This window comes from Corythoichthys intestinalis, chromosome 12 (genome assembly GCF_030265065.1).
Source record: "Corythoichthys intestinalis isolate RoL2023-P3 chromosome 12, ASM3026506v1, whole genome shotgun sequence".
Taxonomy (NCBI): domain Eukaryota; kingdom Metazoa; phylum Chordata; class Actinopteri; order Syngnathiformes; family Syngnathidae; genus Corythoichthys; species Corythoichthys intestinalis.
Window position 1 is genome coordinate 21981121 of NC_080406.1, and position 27855 is coordinate 22008975.

Consider the following 27855-nt stretch of genomic DNA (forward strand, 5'->3'; position numbering starts at 1 on the left):
TGGCACACTTAGCAAGTGAAAAGGGGTCAATGTAAGTCTGAACATAATGAAAGTACTGTAATTCACTTAATGATCGGGTCAATTTTATCCTTACATCATATAGGAAGACAATATAAATTACTGTAGATTTAGAGCTGAACTTATTATATAATGCAAATAAGGTTGTTTTAAAGTTTGTGGGGACATTTTCAGCATTCTGAAAAGTTGGTAGTGTTATGTCCCTACCGTCCCTACGGCCTTGATTTAATCACTGAGGTCTTAAGGCAAGCATTTGCAGTACTTGGTTGTATTTTCATGATTTAGGCCCCTTCTCTTTTTGACATCAGTAAATTTCAGTTTTACAGATGTCATGTCTGGTTTACAGGCTATATGTTGTGGTAAGTGGTCTCCTGGGACACCCTGTGGTACAAGATATAATAGTAATGGTAATGGCAGCCACCTAGTGGCACTGGAACCACCTGTTATTTTTCCCCACGAGGAAAACAGGCATCTTGTTTATTCAAATGAATGGTACAGTGTTATTAAATTGTGGGAAGTAGTCTATTTTAGCAGTGGAACTAATTTGAAAATACAGAAGATTTAACTGCTCAGGTGTCTTGTGTATTTTTTCCTTATACAAAATCAGAATGCACTTTAAAAAAATCTCAATGTTCTTTATTTGGGAAAAAAAATCCATAAAAAGTAAAAGGAATAAACCTGAGGCAGCAAACTACGAGAGGAAACGAGTTTGGCCTTAACAAACACTACGAAGACATAAGAAGCTTGTAACTGTACAAACACAACCACTCGCAAGTATGTGGTACGAATTAAAAAAAAAAAAAAAAAAAGGGGGGGAGGGGAGGGGGCAACTTAGAACAATACTTTCATAAACCTCTTCAAGCTCTGTACAAAAAAAAAACTTCATAAATTAGAATTTTCTTTCAATACAACTTAATGACTGTTTAACATGACTGTTACTTTTCTGACCAGTTTTTCCTTGACACAGATCTGCAGTTCTTACTTGGTTTAGACAGCATTAACAGCAAAATCTCACAAAACAGTATTCGTTCTCAGTCTCAGACATAACGGGGATATCACAACGTTTTTGTTTTTACACCCAGCAAACGCTGCTTGCAAGTTGGTCTCCATCCATGACGGGGTGTTAAAATCGACCACATCTCCAGTGAACACATCTTATTGTCTTAGGAATTTAATGAGGTGAAGGTAGTTCTTAAAAGCATGTGGCTGAACACCTTCTTGAGAACACACTGTTCAAAAATGTATAGGAAAAAAAAAAAGATAAAAATGAAAGGAAACTGCGCCATGTGACCAGCTCCTGAGCTTAGCATTTGGTCTGGGAAGTGGGCTGGACTCGCTCATCCGGCTTAGAACTGAGGAACACGGTAGAACTGAGGTAGATATCTGGTCTTACTGACCACTTGTTGGAATAGCAGAAGTGCACCTTAAGAATGTTATTCAAAAAATAACCAGGATTTAGTTGAAAGCACCTCTTTGGAGTGCTGTCATATTAAAAACCACTTTTCTCTTTTTAAACACCCTCAATAATGTATTAAATCGTCTCCTATTCTGTAGGAAAAAAACTAGTCTGTGGCACTTGGATTCCTGTTTTTATGCTTGTGTCCATATTACAACTACCGTCGGGATGCAAACTGAGTGTAAATGTTGAGAAAGGCACAGTTAATCATCACTTTTGTTCTGTTAAAAGACACAGATTCTGTTTCCTCAGTGTACAAACTACCCTATCTTTGGTGATAAAGCAAAGTGGCAACTATTAGTATCTTATCCAGAAAAAGCTACTATGCACATCTCTTGTAAGCTCCCACAAAGTCATTTGACACAGCTTTGTCTTTGCACAATTCTAAATCCACGTGTTCCTCTTGGCTTGTTAAATAAAAGTGAAAGACACCATCATCTATTGCAACCCAAATTGACCACAAAAAGATGCTTGCCTCACTAACAATGTCGGCTAGTTTCCGTTAGGAAGTTGGCAAAAAAGGCTAGATTCCAAAGATGATCTTTCAGGCAAACATCCAGGACCATATATTTTTTCTCAAAATAAATATCACAATAAAATCAACAGGAGTCAGTACTTACTGTACACACATCAATTTCCTATTAATCCTTGGGCGGCGTGAAGCAAAAACACATGTCATTGCTCATTTACAAAGCAACAGCCCTCACTTCCAGTTCTTTGTGGCGATCTAACAATCACTGTAGTAAAACTGTTAAGGCAAACTGTAAGCAGATAGCATTGTCATCGTAAAGCACGACAGAGGAGGAAAACACCAAGACTTGGCCATGGCAACACTCGCACAGCAAGCACAATAATGTCAAAATATTAGGCTGAAAAAGGACATTTATCACCATGCACATTTTTTTCCTTGTATTTCCTGGCCATCTTTGGTAAAAAATAAACATTTTTTGTATGAAAATAAAAAACCTTTTCAAAACATGTTCTTAGTAGTTGTTAAAATCATTTGATAAACCGAAGAGTATCCTTTTGTGCTCTTCGAAAACGATTCCAAAAATAGCCTCACGACAATTGCAAAACCAGTGCAAAACAGTGAAGGATCCTTAGCGTTCATTGCTTTTGTTTGTTGCCAAATTTGCTGTAGTGGTTGGCAAACACTTAAGTCGGCACTACTTGGTTTGTTGGTAGGCATATGGGGAAGGGTTGCCGGAAGTGTCCACCTGAGAAGAAACTCCGTTTTCCTGAAAGACAAGACCGCAAACATGCCAGTTGTTACCCTTTTGCAGTTCAGCAGACAATGTTTTGCTTTAAGATATTCATGCACTTACTTCTCCAGGAACGGCTGCTGTTTGCATGTGTGTGTACTGAGGGATGTAAGCACCTGGCATGGGAGTGTTGGTGGCAATGAACTGAACAGCAGAGAGAGAAAGTGATGGTCATGCAAGAGGTGCTAGAAAAATCTCAGGATTTGGGTCACCGGTACTCTATTTCAAACCCAAAACTTCAGATATTCCCCTTCTACGTTGGCAAAACAATTAAGTAAAGATGCAGGATAATATCGGTTACAGATAATTATCGGCTGATAATAGCAATTATGACGTCACACAGATAATCCAGATAAAAAAACTCAACCGATAATGCAAGCCGATAATTAGAACTTTGATTTAGCCTCCAAATGTGCGCAATCGACGCAGTTTTATCCAATTGTGCACCGCCGTCTCAACCCCTCCTCCCTCTGAAGCCCCTGTTGCATGGTTGACGTCACACGAAACGCTTGTTATCATAGTGGCTCCGTCACAAGTGTGCCTTTAACTTTTTCGTGTGTGAAACTCGCCAACTGCAAAACATATACTAGAGAAGTTCCACGAGGCGGAAAGAAAGTGTCCTCATTTAACACCACTAACCTGATCAGTCATTTAAAGCTGCATCACAATTATTTATGGAACGAATACGAGGTTGCCGCTCGCGCAAAGGCTAAAACTAACAAATTGAAAGCATGCTACGGTACGGGGCTTGTGACGATCGAAGACGCTTTTGTCAAGCAGCTGCCGGCTTGGTCTCGGGCAGCACCACCCCCACTCATCTCCGGTTCAACTCATTAAGCACCTAAATCAAGAAAAATTTGCTTTCAAATAATGTTTTGAACCATTTCTATTATTGAATAAAGAACATTTCTGACAAACACATTTTATAGGTTTGAATATAATTATTGCTTAAAATAAGGCTGTTAAGCTTATTTTCAGGACGCTATTTTTCTATTTCAAGAAATCTGAGTGAAATTTACTTGAGACGCTGGGGGATAATTTCACTTATTTCCAATTGATTTACACCTAAAACAAGGGGATTTAACTAGTTTTAAGGAGGTCTGTTTTTGCACCGTGGTAATGTTATATATGTTAGGAATGGCTTACTTTTAAAGGCATTTTTGTTCAATTTAGGTATTTACTCTTAAAGGGATCCTCTGTTTTAAGACAAGTAATTCTTAAAAGATACATGTTAGTATGGGTTATAATAATTTGATATTAAACCCCCTCTTAAAGTTTTTGTTTTAATAAAGTTTGTAAAATTATTTTAAGTGATAGGTCGCCATTCTTGTTACGTCGCAGTGCGTGACGTCACTGGTCCCGTTGCGGAAATCCAAGCGCGTCACTCGTTAGCTTTCCCAACATATCGTCAGTTCTATCCTTCCTATTTGAACCGGATCTGAAAAGTGAAGAGCAGGACAGCACTGTCGGTCGTTCACAAGACGAGCTTCAGGGAAAAATGCGTGCAGCAAATACCTGATAAGACAAAAGTTGGGCAAAACTGGTGATGCGAGAGAGTCCGGTTGGGAAGTCCGGTTGGGAGCGAGAGTGTATGCTGTCCGGTTTTATTAGCAGATATTCAAGGTAAGCATATTGTGTTTTCAAACTTATCCCAATATTATTATGTAGATTGTTAGCATCCAGAGCTGTCGTGTGCTTACAGTACAGGACAAAGAGCACACCTTGTGTAATCCATGTCTTGTACATTGTAACGTGTGGTAGCTAGGATACGTGTATAAAAGTACCAAAAAGGGGAGAAGCTTCCACTTATGCACATTTATTCACAAAAAATAATATTTCCACCTTGACCACTTTTCACTCGGGAGCTCAGCAGTACGCAAACACGCGTTCCCTGACGAACTCCCAACATTGTTGTAAGGTCCACGTCAGAGTCACTGTCGTCACTGTAGCGTGCCATAGTGCTTTAATTATTTAGTATGATTTGGGGAAAACTCCCACGAAGAATAGTCAACAAAAAAGATAGCAATAGTAATCCAAATCTGCGTTTTTTACTCACTCGAAGATCCAGGAATTAGACCGATACCATGGCAATGTCGCAGCCGCGATTAGGCCGTCGATTCCACAAAATAGACTGAGCCGAAAAGCCGCTGTGGGACCGACGAATAAAAAAAATGGACAGATCTGAAACCAATATTGCAGACGCGGTGGGGCCGTCGGATCCAGAAAATAAACGGATCCCTTACTTGACTGAGGATCCAGGAAAAATGTTCGGGCGCCAGTTGTAACGCGTGGTGTAGGATGCCTGCATACAGGGACCAAAAAGGGGGAGAAGCTTCCACTTGTGCACGTTTATTCAGTAAAAATAATAATTCCATCTTGACCACTCACTTCACTCCCTTTGTTTCCATTTGACTGGAAATTGCATCCAAAAGCAGCACATCGTGGCATTTTACTTCGCGAGTTTAGGCAGCAATAAGCAATTGTTGAACACGCAAGATACCAATGACGTCATCACTGCGAGCCCGCAAACCATGGCGCCAACTAACGGTCAAAATATGGACTAAATATTATAAAATATTGCCATTGATTTAACATTTTATGTGTTTCTCATAACATATTTTAGTACAAGAGAACAATTGTGGTTTATTAGAGCCTACATGTATTTAAGTTAGAGGATCACTTTAAGTAACTGTTGGCAAATTTTTACCATTACACAATGTCAGACAATCTGTTATTGTTACTGTTATTGTAGTAATATTTACTCTTGTGTATACCTTAAAATCTTACGTGTCTTTTAAAAGAATTATCGGCTTGACATTATTGGTTATCGGCTGGAACGAGGATGAAATTATCGGTTATCGGAATCGGTCGAAAAATGTGTTATCGTGCATCACTACAATTAAAACCATGATATATATAAGTAGTTTGCTTTCTTAAGAGTCTAAACGTATGTATGCAAGAAGGCTGGGATAGTGTGTTAAGATTCCAGGGGAAAACTTGAACTTTGGTTTTAAAATATCAAATGTGATGCATTTCTCGGAACTTTTCTGATAAGCTCTGTTCAGATCATATTTGATTTATCACATCATTAGACAAAGCTCGATTTTCTCACCGCTCCTGCATTGCCTAAAGACATATGACTCATTTGCTGTGTGAGAGGAGTCATCAGGGATGTAGGCTGCAGTGACAATGATGGCTCCATAGAGGGCGATATGACTGCACCCTAGAACAAAAAGTGAGACGCAAGCATGCAGATATTTGTAAAACTAATTCAAACCGTACATCTAAAATATTTTCTTCTGTTCATTCGTTTTCTAAACCACTTATTCTATTCAGAGTCCATGCAAGAGCTCATGCTAATTTTAGATGGAGAAGTTTGTGAATGGTTGATTAGCTATGATAATTTAAAATGGAGTAGTAACGGATACATAAAATTTGGATTGGTGTAAAACTGTGTGTTGAAGCAATCGAGTCATAAAGGAAAGCTTGGCTGCAACCAACAGTTGCGGTTGGTTCATCTTAAATATTTTACTGTCTAAACAAAACCAGGCCACACCTCTAATGTGAAGCATTATTTAAAAAGATTTGGTTTCTCCCATCAAACATAATTTCAAAAATTTGATTTTTTTTGCCACCATCACTCAAGGGAATGGAAACCAATTCAGTATCAATAGGATCTTTTGATATTCATTCAATGTTGTGTGTCATGACCAAAGCAGAGAGCAGGCTCATGCACCGGTCAGGTTGCATACATGTTGTCCATTTTTAGAACAAAGCAAAACCAGAGACTCATCTCTCATTCCATACCCAGCTTTACTGTATTTGTATCATAAAGCACCTGTTGGAAATGGTCTATTTAGACACTTAAAAATTACTCGATGGATCACTTCTTCCTATGCTGTTAATTTTGTGGAGTTTAATCCCCCCCAAAAAGCTTTCTTTATGCTTAAAACTAGTTTACACAAAGCATTAAAAGTTTTGAGTGGTTCATGCTTACAGGGTGCTGCATGATGTAGGGTTGATGATGCATCCAAGATGGGTTCTGCACCTTTGAAATTACACAGAAAAACAAGGAGAAAGAAATTACGCAATCCTCCTAATTGTCACTGGTTCCTTTTCTTGATGACAAGCTGTAGACAGGCAGGAATGTTGTTTCATAACGTGTAAGAGTGACAACGACACTGGGTCATAATTTAAAATAGATTAACATGATGCATGACCATCACTTCAGTGGAGACGCCAACATATAATCACATTAGATCTTTAGGTACACCACTTGCAAACAATAGAAATTAACAGTTGACATTTCAAAACAGTGGTATCTCCACTTTGTTGCATTGTAATTTTTCAAGTTGTGGGCAGCCCCTAACATATTTATTTTCCCTTAAACTGCTAAAATTGAGAGTTGTGAGCGCTAAATGGTAGTTAACTTCACAACTCAAAGCTTATCCGAAAGTCAGTGCTTGCTCTAAGTAGTTTATTGCTACTTCAAGTTGTAAGGGGGTTGAACAAAATAGAATTTCAGTTCATTTAAATGTGGAACAATCATTTGAGATGTGCGTGTTTTGAGTTAGAAGGAATAAATTAAACTCACAAGTCAAGGGACTACAGTACAGTTTTGTGTGTGGGTGTGTGTGTTGGGTTTGTATTTTTGTTTTTAAATCAGCTTATGTAATGGCTGTCAAGAAATGTGGATCTTGAGTGCATACTTTATGTATAGTGTTAGCATGAAATGCAAAGAGATTCAAGGATCCAACCTGGTATGCTGAAACTGGAGACATGTACGTGGACATGGGTGTGTGAGCAATCATCCTGTTGGAAATGCTGTACGCTGGTGGGAAGAATCTGTATGTTCAAAATCAGAACCATGTGTTCAGTAAGTTCATTTAACTATACAGTACAAAGAAACCATGAGAGTGCAATTGCATCGTAAACCCAACTTACCCGTTTTGTATTGCTGCTGCACTGGGATCATACGTGAGTGTCATTCCAGCCTGGTGGGAAAAGAGCACACAGGTTTGGTAACAATGCTGGAGAATGCATGATCATCACTTTTTCACCAAAACATGGGTAACGTGTGGTTTGCTATGTTGTAAGGGCATAACTAGAATGTCTGCAGCTTCAGCAATAGCTCAGTAGAGTGGATCCAATTCTTATATTTTATGTCTTTTGTTGTTGCTCACATGACACTCTTGGCGCAACTACTGTGGTGTGATGATTTTGTATCCAAAACAAGTTGAGACAGTCCCACCATGTTCAGCAGGTACACTGTCGTTACAAACAAAACAAAAATAAAAAGCAGTGCTGAAGCACAGTGCACTGGATTCTTGCATGTCGCCTTAAAGCGACATGACTAGGTAACTTTGCAGTTTTGGTCGATTTTAGCGACGCAGGTGGACAAAAGTAGTGGTGTTTTGCCTTAAGGAAGACTGCGTTTCCAATGAGGACCAGCGCACAGTGTTGTAAAATCATGATCGCCCGTCGCCTGCAGATGGATTAAACGATGTTTCTGTTTCCACCAGCCGTGTGAAGGATGAATAGTAATGATGTAACGAATCCAGTTATGGCTAAACAATAGCATATGACGATATTGATGATAAGAAATGTTTGATTTAATACCGCATTCCCCCACCGGCCCTCAGCACTGACGAGTTGGGTTGGGGGGAGGGGGTCACGCTAGCGAGTGAAAGCCGGGCCAATGTTTATTCTTGAGTGTCATTTTATCCTGGTAGCCTCCCCCCCCCCCTTTTTTTTTGTCTCCTCAGACAAAACTTTTCGAGTCTTTTGTGCGCTGCCATCTTTGCAGAATTTGCGTGAAAGTGTTTGCATCGACTTCCATCCTTATTACAAATGGGGAAAGGGGATATCACATATGCCGTAAAGCAGTCAGCCCATTTGTAGTTTTTTTTTTTTTTGTGTGTGTGGCAGGGTTCCTGCCACCCTCAACGTTAATTAGTGCCGGTGAAAGCAATACAGACCTCCTCAAGATATAAAAGAGGTGCAATTCAACTAGTTGTCAGTTGACATATCATCACATATGTTTTGAAAATATTTTATAAAGGTTGAAAAGTTACCAAGTGCTGCTTTAAAGAGTAGTTTTGAAGTGTGGGATTTGGGACACATTTTGTCTCACATGATTATATGAAGCCTTGGAAGCTAGATTTGATCAGGAGGGGAAAAAAATCAAGCACGCTAAATTTAGTTTCGATTGTAAAGTCAAGAAATTTGTTTAGAGATGGTTCATTTTTAACTTGTTTGACCTCAGTTTAGCAACAACCATCAAGTGTATTTTGTCTTTTACTTTTAGGTATTTCCGCAGCAGGCTCAACAGGATATCTTTAAGAGAAGACAAGAAAGGAGTGTACTGTAAACATGTTTCCAACTTACCAGTCTGACGTTTCCATCTCTTAGCCAACCTCGACCATTCTGAACAAATTTGTTTTGGCCTTGTCTCTTTTTCTGCCCACCGTCCGCAAATTTGCAAAGCAAAGGTTCAGCAGGTGCTGGATTGAGAACAAGACATTTCAAACCAGATTTGATCAAACAGTCAGGGTTACAGTACGGCGTGTAATGTGATGTTTTCTAAACCATCATTGACTAAACAGCCAGACAACCCAAGCTTCTAATTTGGCGACTGTGGGGCTGTAAACCCCCTCGGCCTTCTGAAAGGAGGCTCGACTGGAAGGGACTATTTCTGTCTGATAATCTAATTAAAAAGATTAAACTAGGAGGGGAGGCCACAGTGAGCCTCTTAAGCTCACTGTATATGATCTCTAGCAACAGACCCTGATTGGAAAAAGGAAACCAGTTGGCTGACCACTTTCTGTCCCTTTCCTGAGCTCACACATCCGACATCAGAACACACAATACAGTAAATCATGTGACTTCCTTTCACCATAAACTATAATTGAACTAAGGAATTACATTGTACTGTGTGATTCAGATTAATAAACTCAATGTGCTCTATATTTCTTGAGTCTTAACGTTAATCATATAGAGTATACCTGGAACACCGGCGGGCGTCTTGATGAACTTGCCATTAAAGTGAGAAATGACTGCATCGCATTTTTCTGTTGACTCCATCCTGAATTTATAGGAAACATAGAACATGAATGTGTCAGCAATAAACGTTGAAACAAGCTTGACTGGCGGAAGTTGCCATTACCACTATAATTAAGTTAAACAGTCACTACAAAACTATTTACTAAGGAGATGATGAGAGGTTATCCTGCTGCTTTTGGTATGGACAAACAAAGAAAGGTGGTTTACATTAATGTTCGAGAAAAATTGACTACTTGGATGATAAACAAGTGTTCTACCTGGCAAAGCCTACTCCTCTGCTTGCTCCACTTGAGTCCCTCAAAACACGTGTGGAAATGACCTGGCCAAAGTGCTTCAGCATGTTCTCCAGTTCCTGCTCGTCCATTGACAGGGGCAAGTTTGATATATACAAGTTGGTCGGGTCTTGTTCTTGTTGCTGTACGGCAAAAGAGTAAGATGTATAAATTAGGGGTGTCAAACGATTACAATTTTTAATCGATATAATTACAGCTTAAAAATTAATTAATCGCAATTAATCGCAATTCAAACCATCTATAAAAAATGCCATATTTTTCTGTAAATTATTGTTGGAATGGAAAGATAGGACACAAGATGGATATATCCATTCAACATACGGTACGTAAGTACTGTATTTGTTTATTATAACAATAAATCAACAAGATGGCATTACCATTATTAACATTCTGTTGAAGCGATCCGTGGATAGAAAGACTTGTAGTTCTTAAAAGATAAATGTTAGTACAAGTTATAGAAATTTTATATTAAAACCCCTCTTCATGTTTTCGTTTTAATAAAATTTGTAAAATTTTCAATCAAAAAATAAACTAGTAGCTCGCCATTGTTGATGTCAATAATTACTTACACAATGCTCATAGGTGCTGAAGCCTATAAAATCAGTCGCACCCAAGCGCCAGCAGAGGGCGCCAAAACTCCGAAAAACACAAGTACACATTTCACTGTGCTGTCATTTTAATCTGTTTGACCGGGGCATTTGTGCGTTAATTGCGTCAAATATTTTAACGTGATTAATTAAGAAAATAATTACCGCCCGTTAACGCGATAATTTTGACAGCCCTAGTATAAATACATAATTGGGACTCGCTTAATTCAGATGGAAATGTACAATTCAATATTTCTTTCTTCACATATGTACAGTGCATATGATTAGGTTTTGGTATAAAAAAAATGACTGCCATGAAAATTGACACATTGCACTACATGCAGTCATGGAGGTTTCATGCTCACATCAGCTCATTTCTCTTCTAATAGTATCAGCAGAAATGTGTGAGATGGCTACAAGACCCCAGGGAATGGGATTTTGACATTAATATTCATCATCTTTAGAACATTGTTGTAAGTGCCAGATAGTCACCAAGGTGACACATGAGGAAAAATCAACAGTTCACAATTAAACAGAAAAAGCACGCCAAAGAAAATAGAATGCAGAATAAACTGGTTCAGAATGTATAACTGGTTTGGTGAGATCGGGGGTGAAAGGGAGGAGATGTAGGCATGTTTGAGCATCTAGTTGTCTAAAGCCAACTATACATGATGCGGAGTCTATTGTCAATGTACACTCATGGGAAAAAAATAGCCCACCATTGTTCTTTTTACTGTCTGGTCCACTAAAGATGTATAGGCCTAGTGTAACAAAACAGAAAAGAAAACATGAAATGGCTAAAAGCATGTTTTTTGAAGTACTATAAGATGGTTGTATCGTTATTGCTATTGATGTAATAACTTTAAGTAACTGATTTTGGTTATAAAGAAATAAAAGGAAAATGGCTAGATATTAGCGCTTAATTAAAGATTTATTAAATATATTTGTTGTCATTTTTTTCCAAACATTTGTATAAAGCCTTTAAAAATTAGTAATAAAGAACAAAGGCTCTAAAAAGAATCTGAAATGCCTCTTCAGCATGTCCATGATTTTAATTTGCATATTTAATTAGGTCAATTAACATGAGAGCTGTTCCAGATTCACCCTGCGTCAATGCTGAGTATCAGGCCTCACCTGTCAGGTCACAGAGGAGCTTCCTCTGCTATTCAGAGTATTTAATGTGCTGCAGATTCCTCTAAACTCTGACTAGATTCCTTTATTTTTACTTGACAGTAAAAACGGACAAATCGAAATGAACTCAGGAGGTTTAGTCCAAGTAGCTATTAGCAAAGGCAAGGATGAAAATGAAGAGAATGTCTCAAGCTTTATTTGGGCACTGACCTTCCACAATGCGAAGATTAAACTTGAGGACACCCCACTGAGGCTACCCTTACTAAATTAAAAGGCTAAATGGGTGCACAGAAGCATGACAAGAGGTACCACAGAGCCCCGAACAAGGGAATGAGGACAAGGGTTCTAGCTCACTCCTGTATGAGAAGTAATTACCCCAACAGATTCTAGTTACCATGACGACGTAAAGCTAATGTCCAACGTCAAGTACAGCAAGTGAGTCCCTTTGTAAGCCAGTGTCACTGCTAACAGCAGTGCCCTATTAAGCTGGTTGGTTGAGAGAGGCTAACATTAATACATTTCTAATTTGCACACTTTTTCATCAGCAATCTCTAGGCACATATTCCAATTGTATGCTTGTTGGCACCAATGGCGGGATAACCCGAACAGCAGACCTTGAGTTATAACCTTAATAGAATACTAATTGGCGGTGAGAGTAGGGCATGGAAACGTAACACATCAGCCCTCCATAGTAAGAATATCTTAGTAAATAGAACAAGGAAAGTACCATAATGATGAAGTACAAAGGATAATGATCACTGTGCAGAATTTCAGACAGCGCGCTTATCAATAGCCATTGATGGGACAAAATGAGGATGAGAAACATACAGGGCTCAGCCTGGTTAATTAGTAATGGGTGGGTGCTATAAATAGTTCCGTATGTAAGGACAGCTATTTAGACCACGGCAATGTCTGATTATGAAAGGTTGTGCATATGTGCGCGTACTATTTTGTGAGTAGATCTTAAAGGTTTATACACGTTTGGTATCATGCAGAATGAGATTTTATAACGACACAACACAAAAAGGAAGCAAAACTGCTTGCGTGCTTAAAAAATGTATGAATTGGCCTTAGTTTTTATATGTGACCTGTACAAAGGTCCTTGGAAACTGTTAAAGGTGCGGACATACATCGATTGAGTATAATGAACTCTCACCTTTGCCATCTGAGCTTGAACTCCACTAGTCTTTAGGGCAGCCACTGCTTTCTGAGCTGCAGTGGGACTATCAAAATCCACAAAGCCATACCCTGAGGAGGCAAGTAGGACAGTAAGGACAATATAGTAGAGTCATCACTAACCATATCATGTAGCCTATCCTTTCAATGTCTGGTGGATGTTTGTGTGTTCATGTCATTCAGACTACTCTAAGCCTTGCATTCAAGTTATTTGTTGTACATGTATGTTTGTAGAATGCTATGCTCCACTATGAATATATGCTTTGAATGTATACATGTGTGGAAGAAGAGCAGCAAAAAGCGCTGAGGATGCAGATACCACAGTGATGTTGCTGGCTGAGGTCAGCTCTTTGTTCTGTGGTGTACAAACAGGGTGAAGCCATAGAGCTTGGCTTCTAGTCATCCTATTTTTAGCCTGTTCAAACTAAATAAAGGTGTATATGCCCTTGTTTTGATTTTGAGTCCTCTTCTAGGTTTTCGCCAAAATCATTGCTGATTTTCTTTCTTTTTTAAAAATTCGAACATTATAGGACATTTACATTCGATTCTTCATTTGAATGAAGTACGAGTAACAGTACAGGTAAATGACAAAACTTCAATGAGAGGTCATACTGAACTCCCCCTAACCCTTGTGACATTGACACACAGCCAACAAAAGGCTGAAACTTAAACTGCTTGGGGTCAATTTAAAGGTGCTGTATTCAGTTAAAACTGAGAAAATACTATTAGGCCGATGACACTTTTACAGTACAATAGGCCTGTCGCGATAAAAATTTTTTAGTGTGCGTTAATTTATCTAATAAATTATTGCGATATGCGATATTATTGCGCTCCTCCCCCCATTTTTTAAAAACCAATTTACATTTACGCAGTGGGAATACACTATATATTAATAGATCAAGTACGCGATTAAACGCGATAAATGTTTACTCTTAAATTCAAAAATACTTTTTAAGAAATCACAACTAAAAACAATAGACCGTGCCTCTTAAGTAAAAGACAACAATATTAATACAGCACAGAAACACAGAAGAAATAAAATGACTTTTTCAAGAAAAAAAATAAAATTGCACTTAATAACTTAAGCATTGAGGCAAATGAAAACTTTTCCCCTCGTAGCTTCTGCTATTGCGTTCCATGTGTAATTTTCCGATTGGATGTTTTCCGAGGCACCATGAAGCGCACGCAACGGTGATGTTTTGTTCATGTGACGCGGCACAGCCTGCCGAGAACCACAGATTGAAGAAGTGTTGTTAGCGGCGCACCGTGCGTTAATAAAAAACAAAGTTGTCAGCACATCGTGTGTTTGATATCATTGCCAGAAAAACGCATATAATAGGACACCATACAGCTTCCTTTTTAATGTTGTCCTTATAATGATGATCTGCTGCATCGTAAATCACTTTGTGACTTTCCACCTCTATGATGGAGCGTTGTTCATCCGCGTTCGCTGGTTAAACTGTGAATAAGCAACTGGGCTGTTGACTCCAGGCCCGGTGTTGTGCCGAAAAATATCTCCCCCGCGTGAACTGTCTCCCCTGACGGGAGCGCTTATTTATAACGCTTTATTGAGGAGAAAACATCAATTGTTTTCATGGACGCATTACAGTAATGGATTTATGACTGTAAAATCTGTTTTAAATAAATAAATTACACAAAATACTAGTACTGTATTTTGGTGACAAATCGTGGACTGGGCCACATAACCATATTTAAGCATAAATGTATTAGTCTACAGGTTTTCACGACCATATCCCAATGATATTCACACGGGTATGACATTTATTAATTCAAGCAGAGTAAAATAATACATATTCACAGTACAAGATTTATTAGTTCAAGGAGAGTAAAATAATACATATTCACAGTACAAGAAAGTCGTTTCTGTGTCCATCGATTGGTAAGAGAAAGCTGTCTGTATGAGTGACATCTGGGCGCTCCCGTCAGGAGAGACATTTCACACGGGGCGGATTTTGTCGCCACAAAACCGGCTGCGCCTTTTTTGCCGGATGCGGATCCGGCATAAATAAAAAATAGCCTAAACCGGAGCCCGCCGGAGATTGTCCGCAGTTAATCCGGAGCACTGACGCGGCCGGTGTGCGTTGAACAATAGGATATAATGGGAACGGATTGGCTCCAGCGCTATTTTTTGCCGGATCTGGAACGAAGATGCATTTTGTGTAGTTGGTAACAAGAAAGCCGAACTTTTAAAAGCATGTCTTCCGCACGTGCACGTGCACGCGAGGCGATAAATCACAGCGGAAAATTTACCACCTTCATTTTCATTTACCGTGCGATAAATGGAGATATTGCATATTGCGACAGGCTTACAGTACAACACAAGTCAGTTGGTGTCCCTCCAAGTAACTTTATATGTATGATGTACAATGATAATCTCTTTCGCTTAGATGGCTAAAGAAATACAGAAATGCTCCTAATTTGTAAATTTCACCGATAAAGATAAACAATAAATTACAATAGAGTTAGCCCCAAATCTAAGCCACTGTAGCCTACATGATAAACTGGTGCACAATGTTGGGAGAAACAAAAATGTCCCATACCTTTGCATTTGTTTGTAGTCTTGTCCAGGATGGCCTTTGTTGATACTATTTTGCCATACCTGAGAGTGAAGCAAAAAGGTTAGTGAAGTGGTAGAAGGTTTGGACAACCCTAACAATTCCCATTATTTTCATTAATACTGTAAACCTGTTTGGATTAGTAATTTATATTTAAATATACAGTATATATAGAAGTAAAGAAGTGGAACCAAGTTAAATGGCCAAACGAAAGATGTGCAGTATTTATCATAATGAAATTACACAGGTGCAAAACTTGGGCACCCCAATCTTCCTAAAACAACAGCTTCTAGACATTTCTTATGACTTCCTATGAGTTTCTGGATTCTGTATAGAGCCATTTTGGACCATGCCTCATGACAAAATATCTTCACTTCAGTTAAATTCAATGGTTGCAGAGCATGGGCAGCCTGCTCCAGTTCATCACACAGATTTTCAACGATATTCAGACCTGGGGACTGGGATGGCATTGGCTCCTTTGTATGAATACCCGAGTAGATTTTGAGCAATACTGTGGGTCATTGTATTGTTGAAAAATCTAGCCCTGGCGTAAATTCATTGGTGTGATGGTTTGTTGCCCATTATTCTAAAGAGTCTGTTGATATTGAGGGGAATCCTTAGTGGACCCCTAGTGGTGTGACTGAATAATTACCCCAATACATCGAAACAATTTTGCCCACCTTTTTACAGCTGTGTAATTTTGATGCATATTACAAAACTGCCATTAGTCAGATAAACCTAGTTTCAATTCTGAAATTTTACTATGTCCATCAGTTTCTTGATATATCAAAAAGAAGTTGCTGATTCCACCACCCAATAGTTTATTAACAAAACTAATGCAAATGGTCCAGGTCAAGGGAGCCCAAACCTCTTCATACCACACTATGTGTAGGTGAACTCTGCTTTAGAAGAGAGGGAGCCAGTTGTACAACATAGGAAAAGGGAGGGTTCCACAACAGTGACATCACCACAATGGTATGAGACATAGGAAGTTGCTGCTAGACAGGAGTCGCAGTCTCTACTCTGAGTATGGAGACACTTTCTTTCATAATGAATGAATTTGCACTGCAGGTCAAGTTTTAAATTTTATCGCAATGCCTATAACTAATTAGGGTATTTTGTCAGTGGTTTTTTTGTATGCCATACAAGTAATGCATATCCAATGTGGTTGTTTTCTATACCGTCTAAACAACAGCAATGATTATGTGGTGGAAGTGAAAAAAATATCAATGCAAATAACAGCAATTAGTTGGTCTGGTTTTAAAAGGGTACTCCCATCACACACTCTAGTGGCCATCATCCTCATTTATTTTAACACATTTATTTATGTCTGTGTATAGGAGATGTTAACATTGGTGCATTTTAATGACGTCACGCTCATATAACAGTGCATATATTAACAGTGTTGTCTTGACCAGTAAATAGTTTTCCTTTTAATTCCTGCTGCTATGAGGTGTACATCTTAAATGACCCTCTTGAGAGCATTAAAATCTGAATTGTCACTACAACATGCTGTATATCAATGATAAATGGTAAACATCCAGGAAAAAATCTTTAACGACATCATTCTAACAACTGATCAATGTAATTAGCCATATATATCTATTTTCCCAGCAATAGTCAGTGACAGCGTGATTGTGAAGCGGCCATACAGATACTTGAGTCCATGCCAGATGCATGACAGGAAGCTAAGGGTTGTGCTACACCAGTGCTTCTCAAACTTTTTACATAATCTAACAGCTACTACAACGATTAATAAAATATTTAAAAATGAGACAGGGGTTTTAATAACAAAAATTAAATAAATCAATATTATAAACATTGGGCACCAATTGGCAAAGGAAAAAAAAAAAACGATTTCAGTAATTCAATAAAAACGAATTTCACATAATTGTATTTTAATAAATACAATAATTTAAATAATAATTCAAATATGAATTGGAAATTTGTGAAATGTTTATTTTACTAGATTTTTTTTTTCTAAAGTACTTGACCAAGCAAAAAAGTGTTAAACAAGCTACAAGTTTCTAATTCTTCTTTAAAGATTAGCTGCTTGGTTGAACAATATTCTTGGCCCTTACATAACCGGGGCAGAGAGCAGCAGTTTGATTTTCTCTTCGGAAAGGTAATCTCATGATTGTATCTGCAACACTAGCTCTAAGATGTCTGGAGCAGAACAGTTATCTACAGAAATAAATTAATGGAAGGATTGCTTTAAAGATAATTGTGTACCACTGGAGAGCACAGTAACACAATTTACCTATAATTTATATACTGTATACTACACTAAACCAAACTACATCATATCAATGGCAGCCAAGAATGCAAATTGAGCAAAGTTCTGTGTGCATACCTGCAGATGCTGCACAACTGAACTTTTTACCTCAAGACTCCAAAACAGTCATGCATTATACAGTCATCAACGTTTGTCTATTCTGTCCAACCTGATTCAATGTCTGTTATAATCGCACATACTCTTCTTGATAGTCATAACACCAATTAATAGCACTAAACCAGTTACATGTAAAATATTTGACTGCTCCCATAATTTGGAGCAAGACAATCAATGGCAAATCATTACTAAATAATGAAGTGCACTACTCACGGCTGACAGAGTTTGACCAGGTCATGATCTGTTGTTGATGGGGACAGCCCTCTGATGTAGAGGTTGGTTTTGCTGAGTTGCTCCCAGCCTGCAGTACTATTGCTGCTGTTGGTGCTGCTGTTGTTACTTGGGCTGGGTGGAGCCATGGGATGAGACAGTAGGGTAACCGGTGACTGGAGAGAAAAACAAGGCCCAATTAAGGTCACACTGGATCCTAAATCAACATGTCAACACATCTATGAGCATTTGAAACATTTTACTGTGGCAAAATGTTCGCGGTGGAAAAAGTCAGTGAATGCTGATGGCAAGTTAAAAAAGGCCTTAGATATTTTCTGCAGAGTACTATATGTACATGTATGTACCGTAGCTTCTAAAAAGAACACATTAGAGAACGCATGTTAGAAGCAGACAAAAACTATTTTGAATTCAAATATTACAATGATTTGAATTGAATTGTCACACACCATGATCTCCTAACACTGTATATCGTTCTATGTAAAAATATGAAGTAATAGTCACTGGTCAGGCTTTAAATACAACTATCAAATTAATTATCCAAGCAAATAGGTCACCATTTTATTACTGTGGTTAAACATTTTGGTCAAAACATAAAAGCTAATGCTGCAGATAGAATCATGACATATACTTGCAAAAAAGAAAATCTAACCACTGTTGTGATTATGCAAGGCACAGAGTTGATCTTTAATATTTAAGTCCTTGTCATTCTTGTCCATGAAACAATGTCTCGCCTTTTTTTCCAGTCAACACAATTGAGGTCCGTATGTGCCCTTTCACTTGTGATGAAAAAAAAAATTACTTGCTTAAAACGGCACTCTATTCAGGTGCCAAAATTTTGATCTGTTTCATGCAGGTTGAGACGGAAGTGTGCCGTAGGTTGTAGAGTGTTATCCAAGTGTTTTTTCATTTTAATTGCAATTGCATTTGGAAGTTAGATCGTCCTGGAGACGCTAGGTTTTGAAATTGTGCAAAGTGTGACGTGACGCTGTGCACAAATATGCACGAACCAGCCTTATTCATTCATCTTTCATGACGACTATTATAAGGGACGCTGAGCACTGAGCTGTCTGGAGGTTGCCACTTCCTGCATACGGTATATAAATAAGGCATTATTAAATCTATGCATGTGCAACCACTGTGGTTCCACCCTACTACCTTCATCATGCAATGCTTTCTGCCATTTACCTAGCTGAGAGTCACCCCCGCCGGCTTGTTCACAGCCAAAAGTCGGTTATCTAATTGACTTTAGCTGCTGTAGATTGTCTCCTGACTTGCAAGACGATAATGAATTCCACGCACCGTGTGAGTGTGATGGTGTCAGCTTAGTCAATGTTATGGTTAAAGTGTAGGTACCCGATAATTATCGGTCCGATAATAGGAATTATGCAGTCATCCCAATAAATACAACATAATTAATAAGCTCGATAATATACAGTATAATATTTTTGGCACGGTGTCAGTGGATTGGGATGTGTGCGTTCGTTTCCTCTCTTGTTTTGCCAGTTATGGTGTTAAATGGTAAACGGTGTTATACTTATATAGCGCTTTTCCACCTTTCAAGGAGCTCAAAGCGCTTTACACTACATCGCCACAATGTATCAGTGACTGTTTGTGGTTGAGGAAGAGGGAGGTGTGCCACAAATCAAGCGCTCCTTTTCTGTGACGTACCACTCAAGCGACGACAGTGTGCGGCTGGCTAGTAGCAACTTTTTTCAAATTGTCATTGGAAAACACTTCACTCGCAATTTGTAACAAATGCAAAGCCGAAGTTCCACGAAGAGGGGAAAAAAGTGTCGAGCTGCAACACATCTTAATTAGCCACTTAAAAGATCACAATCGCTTCGGTTGTGTTTTTAAAAGAGTACAAGGACGCGCGAGCTGCGAATGAAGCTGCCCATCCAATACCAAAGCCAGCTGAGAAAGCCAGGGTTGTACCATTTAACTAGGCCTTTGAAAAGTTTCACAAAGATGACCGAGGGCTATAGCGATCACAAACATGTTCACAGAAATGATGGCGCATAGGATACTTTGTCATTTGGAGCCCAGGTTCATTCCAAACAGCTGCCACTTTTTTAGATGAATGTTTACCGGCAAAGTATGATGACATTGCCACACGCTTCCATACTTCGATCGGCAACCATGCACGGCACATAAGTTTCACCACGGACATATGGACGTGTGATGTTAGTCCTGTCAGCATGCTTGGTATGACGGCGCAGTGGCTGGACAAGGATTCCGTGCTGTGCAGAGAAGAAACCTCAAGCTTTATTGAAAATGGGTTCACTCACTGCCTTTTATATGGATTATTATAAAGCAAGCCATTAATCCTTTTTGTTCTACCACATTTTTGATAATGAGGAATGAGTGATGAGACTTACTATATAATGTTTGCATTTCACAGTGTTAGTTATAAGTTAGTGAGAGGCCTTTTGGTTATTGATAGGCTTGCTGTCCTATAATTGCCAGGTTAAGAAAGTTGTTTCATGGACCAAGACCACAACAGTCTCCTCTCCTGTAGCACCAAATGTTTTTATCTGATGACAAAGCACAATACCTGTTGGGTTTATGTTTTGGTTTAGTGCTCATTGGTCAGGGAACACATCTTCAATGACATTCACCAATTGATTGTGATTGACTCAAATTATATTTATATGAAAAAATAAATATTGACACTTTATTTCTTTCTTTGTTGTTTTTCTTTGTTTTGTTCATTATAATAAAATTCATGTCATTATGAAAAATCTGGTTAGGTCAAAGGCAAATCTATGTTGAATCCACCACTAGTTTTTATAACCTCCAGGTGTTCAAAAACTCAGGTGAATATACATTTGAAAATTATATACGAGGGGCATTCAAAAAGTAATGCACTCAAGTGCATTGCTCGTACAGGATTTTATCAATCTTGTTTATGTTTCGCACAAACATGATAGGACACACCTTTTTGCGATTTTTATATTTGTTTTTCTTATTTTCAGATTTTTAAAGCTTAAACAAGCTTCCAAAATGGCTGCCCCTCTTGAAGCTCGTCAGAAACAAAGAGCTGTAATCGAATTCCTTGTTGCAGAGGGAGAAACCCTTCTGAGGATTCACAACCAGCTGGAAAATGTCTACAAGGATGATACCATAGACCAGGGGTGTCCAAACTTTTTGCAATGGGGGCCAGATTTGGTGTGGTTAAAATGTGGGGGGGCCGACCTTGGCTGATGTCCTTTACTTAGAACAATATATTTAAGCAAATTTTAGCAAGCCATTCTGTGTTTCACATTTGCTTTATTATTTTGTTAGTAGTAGTACTGCTGACCAATTTATTAATGTCTGTGTGCGGGCCAGACGTTATTGATTCTATGACAGAGGCTGGGGGCCAGATGAAATTTGACCAGGGGCTGCATTTGGCCCCCAGGCCGGACTTTGCACATGTCTGCCATAGACTATAGTACTGTAAAAAGATGGGTACAGCGATTTAAAAACAGTACTGAAGACCATGAAGAGGTGGGTGAAGCCAGCATAGCCGATAAGAGATTCAAGAGGGGCAGCCATTTTGGAAGCTGGTTTAAGCTTTAAAAATCAGAAAATAAGAAAAACATATATAACAATCGCAAAAAGGTGTGTCCTATCATGTTTGTGCCAAATACAAACAAGACTGGTAAAATCCTTGCCTGGCTCTGCCAGACTACTCTCCCTGTATTTTTCAAACACTGAGAGAAATAGTCTGGGAACCATCCCATTAACGGCCTCTCGAGCAGGTACAAAATCAATCGACAAATCAGATTCGTTTATTTGCGTGACGTGTTCTTAACGAGCAACGTCACTCTTGCGCATCGAAAGTCGTCTCCACAACACAGATGGTCAACGGGAGAGCCGAGAATATGTTCCAATCCACGGTAAAATCAGTTTTAAATTACCAAAAACACATCGACACGAGTCATTGACAACAGTCTGTCTCGCGCTAGCCATGTTGAATAAACTCCGCTCTCTTCGTATGTTTACTTCCGCGCGCAAGTCCCTCGTCTTTCCCTCGTCAGTTTACTAACGTCACGTCTGCCCGTCGCTGATTGGTCCACTCCGCTGTCTGTTTGCTGTGGCTTGCTCCGCCCTGGAAATTGTATCCGCCTGAATGGTGGCCAGACTCAATAGCTGGAACAGCGGTGAGTCTGGTGTACCAGGCAAGTAAAATCCTGTACAAGCAATGCACTTGAGTGCATTACTTTTAGAATGGCCCTCGTATTTGTTATCGGTTATCGATATCGGCTTTGAGGAGCAGGAACTTATCGGTATCGGTTTTAAAAAATGGATACGATGCACATCTAGTTTAAGGAATAATTAGGGAAGTCATAACGAAAGCGTGCCTCATGAATGAAATACACCTGTCTGTGCACATGCGCACAGAGAACCTGTTGAAGCAAAGAGTATAAAGTGAGTGAATATTACGTTTTTGTGTAACTGTGAAATAGCGAAGCTCGGCGTAATTTTTCAGCAGATTGTAGTACGCATCTCCATGATGTGTAAGTTACCACACACATTGCCAATGCACACACGCTTCCGACCAACAGACCTTCCCCACTAACAGCAATTCTGAGCATAGAGTATATAACTTAGCTTAAGTCAGCTGCATATTAATGAGAAACAGGATTTTTGCAGAGAAGTCAGAAAAGGACCACCTAAAATTTGTAGAAAATTAAATTCTGGGCACATTCAACACAAATTGCCATGCAAACCAGGTAAAATGGTATTCTATGTCATGAAAAATGTTAAAAATTTTAAGTCAAGTACACTGTTAAGGACTGCCACACACTAAGACCCTGCTGAAATACATTGAACTGTCCGTCAATAGTTATCACATGTTTACTGTACTGTTTAAAACGTGTACTTGTTAGGATTTCGTTTTAACAGTTAGGATTTAAGGTTAAGGTTTACGGCTTACAAAGACACAATTTGTGAAATTTTGGCAATTTTAAAAGAACATTTATCTAGGTATAGAAATCGAGTAAAGCCATTTGTCACGTGTTTGCCTATTTTGATCTTAATAACTGAAGTAACTCAAACGGCCTGGCTCAATGATTGCATGCCTCACAGAGTACCTGTGAGGTTATATCTTAGTAAAATACACACACATGCACGCAAGCTTAAATGGCTGTCACGGGTCTGTTTCCACTCTGACTTGTTTGATTGTAATTACTGTGTATAAATAGCCAACGAGTTTGTAAGCTCGAGACCCTGCACATTTATTTCATCCAAGGCTGCACTGACTTTGCAGGATTCAGCACCATGGGAAACACAAAAAAAACTGTTGAAGGACTAGAGAGAAAATGTAGTTCAACTTTCTAATTCTCAAATAGGACATACAAATATATCAGAAGAATAAAAATGAAAAGATGCAAATAGTATCTTCCGTCAGTGTGCAGCAGTTTTTTGATAATTTAGGCATTTATGGATCCATAATCTGTTCTCATGGACACCTACCCCATCCATCTGAAAAAACTAACATGCAATACTTATTGCAGCCGCGATGTTAAAAAAAAAAAAAAAAAAAACATATTCCAGAAAGGCTTGTCCTTGTCTGAAGAGAGCTTTCCCCTTCAGGCATTAGTCAGTGATTATCCCATACGTCTACTTTCCCTTTAAGAATTTCAAACTGAGAGGAAGCTAATAAAATCTGAAGCACTGACATGACTGAGCAACCTGAATCTGGACTCCACTAGAGAATCTTCATTTGTCTTTGTCTAAACTTAACCAGGAAATCAAGGTTGGATTCTTGCCTTATCTTATTGTTTGTCACAGCCCTCATTGTCCCCCAGTTACCTCCCATCCGCTCACTGCCCTCCTCTAAGTCTATTATGAATTGATTGAATGAATCAACGTTGCATGGAAACATTTTCATGAAAGGATTTCCTATAAGGGCTGAAGTAGAAAAGAAAAATACAAGCAGAGTGTACCCCGCCTACTTCCCAAACTTGACTGGGATAGGCTTGAGCACCCCCACGACCCTCACGAGGACAAGTGGAACAGAATCTGGATGAATGAATAGATTATTACTCACTTCAATACATCTGTGAGCAATTATGTTACGACTAAAGATGCACGATAATATCTGTTACCTATACTGGACTAGAATACACAATATTCTAATTTCCTGAGACAGTCAGGAAATTAGAATATTGTGTATTCTAATTTCCTGAGACAGTCCTGTATATATACACAGGACTGTCTCAAAAAATTAGAATATTGTGTATTCTAATTTTCTGAGACAGTCCAGTAATTATCGGCCGATAATGGCAATTATGAGGTCACACAGATAATCCAGATAAAAAAAAAAAAAATCAACCGATAATGCTATCCGATAATTATATACTTGATTTAGCCTCCAAATGTGCGCAACCGAAGCAGTTTTGTCCACTTCACCACCGCCGCCTCCTTAACCCCTGCTCTCTCTGAAGCCCGAGGGAGGACGGGTTGAGGAGTATGGCGTCAAAGAGGAGGCAGCGTTACACAACAGGGTTAAGGCAATATCATGGCGGCTCTCGCTAGCGTGGGTTGATTTTTCCGTGTGTGAAACAAACGCCGCTCTTGCCATCTGCAAACATGCACTGCAGAAGTTCCAGGAGGCGGTAGTGGGCCGAGCCAAGTTCCCTGGCAGCGGGACCTCCGCGAACACCCCGGTTTCTCGGGCGTATCCCAACGGCGTGCGGGACAGCAGAGCCATGCCCTGAATACGCCGTAGCAAGCCAGCTGGGGCGGCGGATATCCGGTACGAACGTAGCTGCCGATGCCACTCAATCTCCGGTTCAACTCATTAAGCACTACGGCGGCCGGACGGACTGAAGGGCACAGGGGGGAGGATGATGGACGAGAGACGTTTTTTACAGAAGTGACCGGAGAGCCCAAGCCCCGGATAAAAAAAAAAAAAAGCAGTTTATACGACCACCATTTTTTGTGAAAAACATGCTGATCACATCAGTTTCAACACGGACATTTGGACAAGTGATGTCAAATAAGCATGCTTATCATGACGGCACTATGGTTAGATGATAATTCTAACATGCACCAAACCACACAAAGAACTCAGCCAGTCAGTAATGCATTAAGTACGCTGTAAATTGATGACGTCGATCATTCTTCTTAAATCTAGTCAAATAATTTCCCCCATCTTGTTTTGAGTGTTAGACTCGTTAACAGATAAATGCGCCAGATTATTCCACTTACTTTAAGTAAATATTGCCATTTGTTCTTTTTAAGCCCATACATCTAAAAAAAAAAAAAAAAAAAAAAAAAAAAAAAAAGGTCATTTTTCACCTAAAAAAAAAAAATTGCTTTCAAATAATGTTTTGAACCATATATTGCCTATTCTTGAACATATTTGAACATTTCTGACTTTTTTTTAGGATTAAGTATAATAATGTATTGCGTAAAATTAGGCTGTTAAGCTTATTTTTAGCTAGCTATTTTTCTTCAAGAAATCTGAGTGAAATATACATGAAGTGCTGGCAGATAATTTCACTTATTTCCAATAGATTTACACTGAAAGCAAGGGAATTTAACTAGTTTTAAGGAGGTGTGTTTTTGCAGGCTAGTGATGTTTTGTGTTAGGAATGGCTTACTTTTAAAGGCATTTTTGTGCAACTTAGGTATTTACTCTGTAGGTAATTGTTGACAAAACGTTTACCATTACCCAATGTCAGACAATCTATCTTTATTTAGATGTTGGAATTTACTTTCACATTTGATGTTGAAAAAAAAGAGCAATAAATTATATTTTTACAAAGTAATGTTTTCTCTTGTGTATACTTTGAAATTTTACATAAATCTTTTAATAGAATTATCAGCTTGACATTATCGGTTATTGGTTGGAACGAGGAGGAAATTATCGGTTATCGGTATCGGATGAAAAAATGTATTATCGTGCATCACTAGTTACTACCGTTCTCACACGAATTGGTGATAGTAATAATTTCCAGACCTAAAACAAAAAGCCATCAGTGTGACCAGTTTTTAATGGCAGTCCCATGACTAGCTCCCTTTTGTTAAGAGTGTGACTGTGGTTAATTTTCACAATTCTGCAAACTTATTTGAAGAAACCCTAGGTCTAATAAAGCAACAACAAAATTCAAAGTCCACATTGCCCCCCAAAAAAGTGTTGCACTGCAGCAAAATTGATTTCCAGTGTTGCCTCAAAAGTGGGTACTTTTCCATTTTAACTACTCAGTTTTACAAATTTAATAATAAATAAAGTTTGTATTAATGCCTCACTCTATATAATCCCCAAAACTGCACCGTACTACAGGTCCAAGCGCTGTGACATGGATCTTTTAGATTTAATGTAATCATCCAAATATAAAGAAAATAATCTGTTTCAAGGTCAAATGATCAATCTGCTAAACCATTTAAGGCAATTAAAAGTAAAACGTACAGGAAACGTAAGATAATGCTCTCATCGTCTGGCAAAAAAAAGAAAAAAGTTAACCAGGCTTTTCCATAGACGTCATGATATTGACGGGTCAGATTCAACCTGCAGTGTGCCACGCCTTTAAGTAGGGGGCCATCCCACAATTCGCTTCAGTTATTTGCAGTCGGTCGCAGCGACACATGCAGCGATCAGACGCCGGATTTATGTTGAAAAAGTAAAAAAAGCTGTACCGCAAACAAACAGGAAGGATTGTCTCAGGAGTGATTTGTTCTAGAATTCAAGGTAATTATTATATTTTTCGTACCATGCATGCATTTTGAAACATTGTGAAAAAAATCAATGGGAGAAATTAGCCGTTACTGTACTTCGCAATATTTACGGCGGAAAACACGGACAAGACTGAAAAAGCAGTTTCGGCTCTAGCACTCCTCTTTAAAAGAAACTGCTGTATTTAAAGACAAAACAACTGTTGCATTTGATAGAACAATATGTCTATATGCTGCAATAGCAGATTCATGGCGCATGAAGCCCCAAACTATTTTTAATTTGTCCGTTTTACACTGGAAACCCCCGTTTACAGATGTCGCAGAACCGCTTTTGTTTCAACCCAGCCATAAAACGAAGGTAAATAATTATATTTATCATTCAAAATGTCTGTCATTTTTAGCTTAGAATCATTAATTGATGTCTAATATTTTGTTTACCAAAAAAGTGACCTTAAAAAATTATTCACTCGCATATTTTAAACTTTTAGACAAATGACGTCACAATGAAAAAAATGGCGTCCGTAAAAAAGTCTACCTCATAACTATCGCTTAATTGTATTTTTTGTTGTTGTTACTGTTGTATTTTCTCCGATATGTTAGATGATAAATAATCGATCCAAACAAAAATTTAAAAAAATTAAAAAAACGTTTAAAAGGGTAAATATATGAAAAAGAACTTCTCGACCATTCCTTGATGTCTGCTAATTCTGCATTGCGACCCTTGTTATATTACCATGTTTCACCCATAAAATCCCCCAAAATTCCAGCTGTGGCCATTCACAGCTGTGGCTTGACACTCAGTGATACATGCAACATGGAGTTTTTGGACCGAACCAAGGTAAATACGCAATAATATCTCGTTAAAGTCATGGCGTCCGTAATTCTGCTCTCACGTGTTCTTACCTCCAGATAGGGTTTTGCTGTTTAAAAAGCTTTTTTTAAATGCCCTCCTGTTCAAAATTTTTTTCCCCCAGAAAATTGAGATATTAAGATTTCCAATGATG

At 38.7% G+C, this 27855-nt stretch overlaps 1 protein-coding gene across 3 annotated transcripts in view; it reads right to left on the reverse strand.

Moving 5' to 3' along the window:
• Nucleotides 1-375: 375 nt before the first annotated feature.
• The window catches only part of LOC130927084 (RNA-binding motif, single-stranded-interacting protein 1), a 39913-nt gene continuing 12433 nt past the window's right edge, over nucleotides 376-27855 (reverse strand). Inside the window, exons 2-13 of one of the 3 annotated variants that reach the window (XM_057852616.1) lie at nucleotides 18167-18339; nucleotides 15547-15605; nucleotides 12966-13057; nucleotides 10056-10213; nucleotides 9741-9820; nucleotides 9124-9239; nucleotides 7681-7730; nucleotides 7494-7581; nucleotides 6734-6784; nucleotides 5849-5959; nucleotides 2800-2880; nucleotides 376-2712 (exon numbers count right to left, since the gene is read on the reverse strand). In XM_057852616.1, coding sequence (XP_057708599.1) covers nucleotides 2641-2712; nucleotides 2800-2880; nucleotides 5849-5959; nucleotides 6734-6784; nucleotides 7494-7581; nucleotides 7681-7730; nucleotides 9124-9239; nucleotides 9741-9820; nucleotides 10056-10213; nucleotides 12966-13057; nucleotides 15547-15605; nucleotides 18167-18339 — 1131 coding nt within the window. In that variant the 3' untranslated portion in view covers nucleotides 376-2640. The remainder of the gene's footprint in view (nucleotides 2713-2799; nucleotides 2881-5848; nucleotides 5960-6733; nucleotides 6785-7493; nucleotides 7582-7680; nucleotides 7731-9123; nucleotides 9240-9740; nucleotides 9821-10055; nucleotides 10214-12965; nucleotides 13058-15546; nucleotides 15606-18166; nucleotides 18340-27855) is intronic. The other 2 variants (XM_057852615.1, XM_057852617.1) reach the window with 2 other exon arrangements.